This window comes from Nematolebias whitei, chromosome 20 (assembly GCF_014905685.2).
Source record: "Nematolebias whitei isolate Nwh7 chromosome 20, NemWhi1, whole genome shotgun sequence".
NCBI lineage: Eukaryota > Metazoa > Chordata > Actinopteri > Cyprinodontiformes > Rivulidae > Nematolebias > Nematolebias whitei.
In genome coordinates, this window is record NC_056517.1 from 24323203 (window position 1) to 24332646 (window position 9444).

General features: G+C 43.1%; 1 protein-coding gene across 1 annotated transcript in view; it reads right to left on the reverse strand.

Moving 5' to 3' along the window:
- Nucleotides 1-8370, reverse strand: part of tmem108 (transmembrane protein 108) — a 28124-nt gene extending 19754 nt beyond the window's left edge. The window contains exons 1-4 of the mRNA XM_037694450.1: nucleotides 8272-8370; nucleotides 8025-8091; nucleotides 7330-7499; nucleotides 6207-6258 (exon numbers count right to left, since the gene is read on the reverse strand). Of these exons, the coding sequence (XP_037550378.1) occupies nucleotides 6207-6258; nucleotides 7330-7499; nucleotides 8025-8091; nucleotides 8272-8370 (388 nt within the window). The remainder of the gene's footprint in view (nucleotides 1-6206; nucleotides 6259-7329; nucleotides 7500-8024; nucleotides 8092-8271) is intronic.
- Between the last annotated feature and the right edge of the window lie 1074 nt (nucleotides 8371-9444).

Below are 9444 nucleotides of genomic sequence, written 5' to 3' on the forward strand. Positions count from 1 at the left end.
CGTGTTACACACAGCAATAGATGTGGTCCTGGAGTCAAGACTCACTTGGTTCGTGGCTTCCACGGACAGTCCCAAGTTGAAAAATGCAGGAGAGGGTTGAAAATATGCCTGTTTATGGCTAATAGCTTGTCCAGCTATGATGTGGATTCGCACCATTAGGTTAATCACCTGAGGTGGTACTGTGGTGGTTTGGTTGCTAGCAACTTGGCAGGCCTCTGGAATGGTCTGCCCAGCCTTAAGGTTCGCTGTGTCTAGCACAGGAGGATCCTTTGTGGCTGGTTTTAGGGACCACAGCACCTTGTTGATGGTGTCCACGTGGACACCTAACCTTACCAAAATGTCAGAGCCTATGTAGGATGCATGTGGTAAGTTTTGGATAACGAGAAACGGGTGAACCAGTTCTCGTTGGTTCCAGTTCAGTTTTAGGTTAATGACTCCTTCTGCGGTCATTACCTGTGAACTATTGGGAACTAATGGAAAGCGGAAAGCTTTTTTAATTAGTTCTAGACCAACGTGTTTGTGAACCAAGGTTTCATAGAAAGCTCGGTTAATTGCTGATTTATCTGTCCACAGAGACAGAACAGCATCGTTGGTGTGGGACCCTTGGATCTCTACACCCTTAACTACCAGTGGTAGGTAGTGTTTGGTGGACTCCGACTGCTCCAGCTCACAGAGGAGGCTGTCTTGTTGGGTCAGAGTTTGGACCACTGGGTGGGTCTCTTTGGTTTCACATGATGTCAGAGGAGTACTCACCGGGCTCGTGTCCTCGGCTGAGGAGTCCTTTGCGCCTTCCGCGGTACCTGCTGTTGGGCAGTCTGTGTCACACTCCAGAGGCGTATCTATTGGCAGTGGTTTGTTCACTTTGGTCCACATTGTTTGATCACCATAATCTATAATCGCGTCGAAGCGATTTATAAAATCCTGGCCAACCAAAAATGGGAATGAGTCAACACGAGACACGTGTACCGGGTGGTACAGTGTCATTTTGCCAATCTGCATGTGAACCATTGCTATAGCTGTCAGGGTTGTTCTCACCTCTGAGAGACCCTGCATTTCTATAGCACATTCAGAGAGAGGTATTATCCTGTTAACACTGGCAGCGGCCGTCCTCAGCTCCTCGAACAGTTTAGCTGACATAATTGTTATGTCTGCCCCACCGTCCAAGAGTGCTTCGTGTGTGAGGACACCTTCAAGTGTTACCGACAGGTACGCCTTTTTGGCGACCCCCCTTCTGATAAAGTTACACAGAAACCTTTTGGGTTTTTTCTGACGCTTCTTCACGCGCTCAGCCTTATCTGTGTAATCTTGGTTTGTCTGAACCGTCAGCACAGCAGTAGCTGTTTCTGAGTGTTCAGCTTGCGATGACTCGTCATCGTTTGTGTGTGTGTTTACCCCCCCTTCTTCCGACGAGGGGTTGTTTGAGGCAACAACAGCAACGTCTTGGTGTGTTCCACCGACATCTGTAATGTTGTCATTCGCGCCCTCAGATGTAATAGGGATTACATTACTGCAAAGTGCTCCTGGTTGGGTTCCCGTGTCAGTGTGTTTCAAAGTTTCTAACAACCTGCGTATTTTCTCTGTCTCTTCCGAGCTCAGAGGTGTAGGGCCTTGTTTCTGGAACTTTTGTGATTTTTTCGCCTCGGTTCGTTTCGGCCGAGGTGGGGTACGGTCAGGCACGTCTTTCGGTGGTTCCTTTACGTACTGCCCCTGATGATATGGGTTCCCATATCTTTGCGTCCTACGCTCACCCCTTTTACAATAATCACGTTCATCCTCTGAAAGAGGAGCTTTTTTGTCCCAGCGCGCACCTTCAGGACGCGGTTTGTTAGTTTGAACAGACTGTTTTCTCTCAACTTTCTTAGGAGGAGGCGGCGAGGCACGCCGTCCTTCCAGTTCAAGAGGGAGGGGTTTAACCTTTACACTAGGAAACACTTCAATGGGCGTCTTAGCATGAGGGCATGCCTCAAACACATTCACAGCACACTGTCTAATCTCACTGATGGATTTTTCTCTGAAATTTGCCATCATTTGTACTGATCGCCTAAAATCAGTGTGGAGATTTTTGCTGAAAACAAACTTAAAACCTTCCTCTTCCTCCATTCCGGTTTCATTTCTGTTACCAAAATAAGCTTGGAAGATTATTTTGTAATAAACTCTTGGATGTTCAGTTTTACCCTGCGTGACCTTGTCTGCAGCTGGGAAACCAGCAGGTCCCGTGCAGGAGTCGTACTCTCTGATCAAAGCTTCACACAGAAGGTTGTAATCCCTTCTCGTTGCATCAGGTAGACGCTCGATGAAGGTGAACACCTCTCTGTCCGAAGTGAGCCGTATCAGACTGATTTTATCCTCAACCGTAGCATTAGGATAACCTCTCAATCTGAACTCAAGATCTCTGAGATACGCTTTTGTTCCAGATGAACCCATCGGTCCAGGTACAAAGCGTTGTACATATTTTGAGATTTTTTGCAAATCATCCATTGAAGGAGACAGTATCAACGGTCTCTCTTGTGTGGTTGGTGGTGCAAATTGGTGAAGGTCTGCCCCTACCACCCGAGATGGGGGTGGGGATGACGGAATGGTGTTAAAAGTAGGAGGTTCAAGTCGGTGCAGATCCATCCCTATCACCCGAGATGGGGGTGTTACAACGGGGCTAAGAGTAGGAGATGCAAGTCGGTGCAGACCCGTCCTTATCACCCGAGATTGGGGTGTTGGAACGGGGCTAAGAGGAGGAGGTGTAACAGCATCTGTCTGGGATGGTTGTGGCTGACCAGGACCCTGACCTTGTTCGTCCCTGAGTCCCAGACCAGCTCGCCCCACGTCAGAAATCTTGCTTGTTGCTGTGGCTAGATTCTCCTCACAAGCTTTCAGGCACTCCTGTGATGTCTGACATTCACCTTGTAAATTCCGACAATGTTGGAGCAATACCGCCTTTTCCTCTTTGCAATCCTCCAGCTCCTTTAATGCGAGCTGCAACTGTTGTTGTAGCACATCTTTGTCTAAACACGCGGCTTGGTACACACGGTCTTTATCCCTAATCCTCTCCTCATATGATTGAGCCTGTACTGACAGCTCAGTCTTTGAGAGGTCCCTATCAATCTGAAATTGTTCTTTCTCCAATGCAGACTCGTTCATCAATCCGTCACACCTCTCCTTTTCAGATTCATATCCTCTGGATAGCATGACATTTCGTGCAACCTGATGGTCCAATTCCGCTTTGAGAAGCAGGGAAATTTTTGCTAACCGTTCACGGCTCGATTTTGTATCCTCTGACACTTTAGCTCCTTTTGCCAAACTTTGCAGTACTTCATCTCTTTGATTGTCATCAAGGTCTTCTAATTGCCCTTATTGATTACCAATAATTGAATTTGTTAAAATATGTAAAGCCGTTTGGACGGCATCTTTGGAGTGCAAGAGGTCAGTGTTTACCTCTTCGTTCGCCATCATCCGCTATTAAAAATTTAAATAGGAGATGTAATTGTTTAGGTGGTAAAATAAAATCAGAAGAGTTTCTCTCTACTGATATATTTACTCTTATTTAGTGATTTAACAATTAAACGTGCATTATCTTTTAGCAAATGAGTAAACTTTATCAACTCTGTGAATATCTGTAACTGTATCTTTTTAAAAAGTTTCTAATTTTTCATTTTGTCCCTCCTGTTTGAGGAATTCAGTGAATGAAAAATGTCCTGGTAAATGCCTGTCTGCATAAATACCTTAATAACTTTTTAAATGCAAGATAACAGTGATTATTCCGTTTTGAGGAACGTTTATTAACTCAAAAATGCCTTTCAGAAAGAAAATACGTTTAATTTCACTAAAATAACCTAAAAAGCGAAGTGAAAACCTGTGATCTCAAGTCTCTCCAGAAGGTGGCAGCATAACCTTACTCATTTTAACTTAGACACTGTTAGTGTTATCCAGTAGGAGTCGCTATGACTTCCTGTGGCATCCGGTCGTTAGCTGTTAGCTTAAAATTAGCATCGGCTAGACTCGGTTAAAACCAACATTTCTGAACGGATTTTTTACTCAAACGTGGCAAAATTTTAGCAATTAGACTTCGAAGAACTAGCAGCTGATCAGAATACAGCTTTTAAAGTGTTTTTGAACTTTAAAAAGCAGATTTTATTCCCTATGAAAAACGAGTTTTCATTTCCGGGTCACGTGACTGAATCCACCAATGACAAAGCAGCACGGGGGTGAGAGGAAATGACGTAGGCACGTCATTCACTTCTCAGCGAATCAGAGCGCTCCACAGCAGCCAATTCAACCAATCACGCAGCGTTTTCCCCAGCTAGCATGTTAGATTTATCTGAACAAGTCCGTCAACTTTTTCGTCTTTTAAACTGTCAAAATGCACTTTTTTCTGTTAAAAATGTAATCAATAAGCTCCCAGCTGCACGGAGTCGGCGCCCCGGTCTCAAAAACGTCTTTCTAGCTATTTAAACAACTCGTTCGATCTTTCTCAGAACCGAGCCGGAACCAGAACCGAACCTCCGTCCGGACCACAGTTTAAACAGAGTAAAGCGTTTCCACACAAATCCAGCTTAGTTACACATAACAGACATACAATTTCAGCTATCATAAAGACATATGACTCACAATTTCAGCTTCAAAACATTGCCAGCGTAAACATGCAGAGTCAAGCTCCAAGCGCGCAGCTTCAGCTGCGTTCCAGCACAGCTGACAATCTGTTATTTCCTTTTCATGCCAACACGTAAAACCAATCTTTACACGAATACACAGTCCATTTATGAACACGTCACGGGCCACCAATATGTAGATGAACAGATGCTGCGATATATTCATCAATTAAAACGGATTCTTCATTTTTCTGGACTGAATAAAACGTGCATTGAATTTAATGAAATGTAACGTGAGACGTCATTTATCTTTGACCCATCAAAATGAATGTGGTCATTTATTTTACAGAATCAAAGTTTAACATCAAACATTTACATTAATTTGGCAAAATATGAAAATAACAACATCATTAATCAGCGAGCTGTACAATTATGATCAATTATCCACACGGCGGTGGATGAGAACTTTGCTTCAGACATTTCTAAAAATTATCTGTAATGATTTTAGCAGATAGGAGAGTTTAAAGATGGAAAGATGGAGTTTAAAGGAAGTAAAAGATGGTGTGTGAGGGGGAGTGTTGACCAGAACCGACACTCTCCATTCGAACCCAGCTTTTCCTCGGTACGCTTGGTAGTAAACTTGACTCATTACCTCTCTGAAGATGAATCAGCAGATATGGAGTTCCAGTTAACGCTACCTGTCCAGCTTCTCCATAGGATGGCTGTGACTCGTCCGAAGTAGTGACGAGATTCCGTCCGACACAAGCTCACCTCAGCAAGTGGACTTCACATGAGTGGAGTCCTTCAGAAGTTCCACTCAGAGGTGGAAGATGTTATAATCCAAACTCGGAAGAGCCTTTTCATGGCTGGACTTCTGTTCTCCCAAACGACTTCACAGAACTGCGAACATCTCAGAACTTCTCCGCCCCGAGAGAACTAGGAAGTACTGGCATTTTAAAGAGCTCTATTTCCGGTATATTTGAGCGTTCCTGATTGGTCAATATCAACCAGACAGGGGTGTGTTTTGTGATGTAAGAGGTTACTATAAGTCAGAAAACAGCAAGAATTGTTATGGAACAGATTAAAACTGTTCTCAGAGACAGAGAGAGTTTTGTTTTGACGAGTTTGGAGAAACAGGTGCCAACTTCTCTGTTGACGTCTGAGAGGATGTAAACAAGACAGTTGTTCCAACACATGTCTGCTTCGACTCCTGACCTTGGAAAACGCACACTTGCTCATTCAAAGACAGAAATCAGAAAATACATGATTACTCTGTAACAGGCCTTAACATGAATTCTAACTTTGCATGAGGATTAAAAAATCATTACACTGTTTCACAGTTAATAAAATTGATTAGTTCACTGCAACATCTAAAATGGTTTGAACTAAGACACTTTGATTATCAACATTTGTAAAATAGTAATGATAATAAAAAAGAGAGTGTTCTTTCACTTGATTTTCAAGAAAGAAAGTCTCAGGATGGGTGAACCTGTATTTCTGGATTCAAATCAATGAAATGACAGTTTCTGTCCCACAAGGTTCTTAAGGTCAAGGGTTTTGACCTTAGGCTTAGTTTTGACATCAGGTCAAGTTCACTACAAGTGTATCCTTCGAAGTCCATCCTACCCAAAGATGCATTGCGGGTGTAAGGAAAATTCTGGATGGACATAATGGCAGACTGAGCAACAGAATACACTTTTAAATGTAAGTATGTTAAAAGGTGGGATTAAAAATTAAAAGCCGAAATGGTTATGATTTAAAGCGGATGATGGGCTTTTGTCATTTGCGTAGATATTTTTTTGTATTATTTTTTGTCAGAGATCAGCTCGTACAGTGGGTCCCGTAGTAGTATCGCTGCTAAGCAAATTTTTATTTTTTTTAGGGAGCAAGGAGCAGATTGAAGATTTTATTAAGCTTCGGAATATAAATAGCCACCTTTTCACGGGTGCAAAACATTCAGCTGCTGTGGCATGGAGGTACAAGAATGAATCCATTTATTTATCTTATGCTTCTGAGTACAATTTCATTAACCCTCATAACCAACAATGTCCATGCATAACCTGAAGTATAGGGCCTCTTGTGTTGTGCTGTGAAAACTAGTTTTTCTAAGACATTATTTTCCATGTTTCCCCTCTTCATTCATTTTATGTTGATATTAGTAGGATAATTTTGGAGAAGATGGGCCTGCAGGGGAAGGTAACTCCTCTGCATGCAAAAAGAAATGGGACAACTTAAAAAAGAAATATAAAGTATGTACGTGTGTAATGAAGAATATAATTTTTACGTACAGCTGTTAATACATGTAAAGTAAAAAAAAAGAAGTTTGTTTCTCTTTTTGCCAACTTATTGTCTTATTTCCTCTGTTCAGGACTGCAAATATTCAGGCGTGTTAGGGGAAGGAGTTAGTGGGAAGCCCACTGCTGCAACTTGGCCCTGGCTTGTCCTCATGGATGAGGTTTTAGTTTAGGACAGAGACCTTCCTCTGTACCTCCTGTCCTATGAGACAGCAGGGGGGTGGGGGGGGGGGGGGGGGGGGGAAAAATGAAAGTAGGGACAGAATGGAGAGACTTTTTACAATTCACAAAAAAAAGCAAATAAATGAATTATTTGTTTGTTGTTTTTTTATGTTCTTGAAATTTTTTTGTTGTTTTAATTTTGAAAAAATAAAGTGATTACAAAAACCAGTAGTTGTCAAAAATTCATCTTATTAACAGTAAGTTCATTCAAAACAAAAGGCTCTGTGGCGTACCAGCCTTGCAAACCCAAGGGACACCACCTCCAGGTCTTCTGGGTTTTTATGGAGGTGGATGACCTGGTGGTGAATGGCCACCACCTCTTCTGTATGACGATGGACAATGCGGTAGACAGTAGAACGAGGCGTCCCAAACACTCCTAAGACCACCTTGCAGGATGCTCCACCTGCCAGCCAGAAAAGAAACACCAGGGTCTCAATTGTGGCCCCCCAACCATGTTGTCGATCCAGGTCCAGGAGATGAAGCAACACCGCCAGAGACTCCCTGCTTCATCGGAAATCTGGTCTAGGATCTTCTTGGTTAAAGTAACGGTTCAGGACTGGGACACTCAGGTTAATCATGCAGTACAAGAGTCTGGTCTGGTTAAGGAAATGTAGAAAACAACAAAAACATTATTAGTTTAAGATTTAATTTTGATAAGATATCAAAGCATTATCACAATTATGAGGCTTAATGTAAATATACTGATGCTCAGTGAAAACACTGTTTTACTAATTAAATAAAAGAAATGAAAGACCCTGTTTTTACCATTTTTTACAACTACATTATGTATCAATGGATTATATGAAATTAAATATAGGAAAATGTTATGCTGTTTTCTAAATTTAATATACTTTAATGATTATAATAAATTAATAGTACATTTATTAAATTATTATTGAAAGTTTGCAGACTTAAAAAAAAAAGTTACCTGGATATGATTGACTCAGCAGAAGATATAAAACATGCTGCAGGCGGCGGTAAAGTTCGTATTTCCTCTAGAATTAAAAAAGCGTAGACAAACTTAATAAAATTCGATCTCCATTCTTTCTTCGGCTGAGCGCTGTCACGGTTGCTAGGCGACAGGACATACGCTGACGTAACCCTGAAGGCTAGACTTGTCCCAATTCACAGCCGCTGACTTCCGGTCTATGTGGTCTTTTAAGGACCCGGCCTACCCCGTCGACGTAGGCCGGGTCCTTCGAAGGATGCAGCCGTTGGATTAGGACACAGGTATAGTAAGAGATCGGTGGCAACTTGTCAGCATTGTCTGACATAATTTCGTTCTCCACCTCATATGGGTCAACTCAGACCGCTCCTATTTTTTGCCGATATCTAGCTCTTGCGCCTTGGTCAAGAGTATCAATATACTTAGCTCTCGTCTGTCTGTTCGCCATCTTCCTCGAATGTGCCTCAACAAATGGCGGAAAACCTAGTATTGCGCAACACTGGTAACGTGTGTGGGAACTATTTATTCAGACTAACCCAGTGTGAAACATTCATATTCTGTTTATTCTTTCATCTCAACAACCTCCAATCCTCTCAGTGTCAGGGTTTTCTGGTCGGGGCGAACCCAGTAGTGCGGACAGGGACTCAACTCTGCAGACGTAAAAAATAGAAATTTAATGATAAATAATAAAATACAAAAATAACAGGCTGACGAGGCAGCACAACTTACAAATGGGATGAAGGCACGAGAAGCTCAGAGGGATACAGGAAACTCAGAAGACTCAGAAGACACAGGGACCCAACGAAGACGACGCGACAAAGAACAAGACTGAACAGACGACTTACATACAGGGACAAGACGAGACGTGATTACAAACAGCTGTGACGAGACAAGGGTGGCACCAATTGAACTAAAGAGAAAACACTAGGGAACACAGACACAAGCCGAGCCACCAAAATGGTACCATCCTTACACTCAGGACCTTCTTAATCAAACAAACAGTCATTATTCACAGGTGTAAAAATCCATCCATCCATTTTCTTCCGCTTATTCCGGGGTCGGGTCGTGGGGGGTAGGGAGGCCCAGACTTCCCTTTCCCCAGCCACTTGGTCCAGCTCCTTCGGGGGAATCCCAAGGCGTTCCCAGGCCAGCCGAGAAACATAGTCCCTCCAGCGTGTCCTGGGTCTTCCTCTGGGTCTCCTCCTAGTGGGAGGTGCCCGGAACACCTCACCAGGGAGGCATCCGAGAGGCATCCTAACCAGATGCCTGAGCCACCTCAACTGGCTCCTTTCGATGTGGAGAAGTAGCGGCTCTACTCTGAGTCCCTCCCGGATGACCGAGCTTCTCACCCTATCTCTAAGGGAGAGCCCAGACACCCTGCGGAGAAAACTCATTTTGGCCA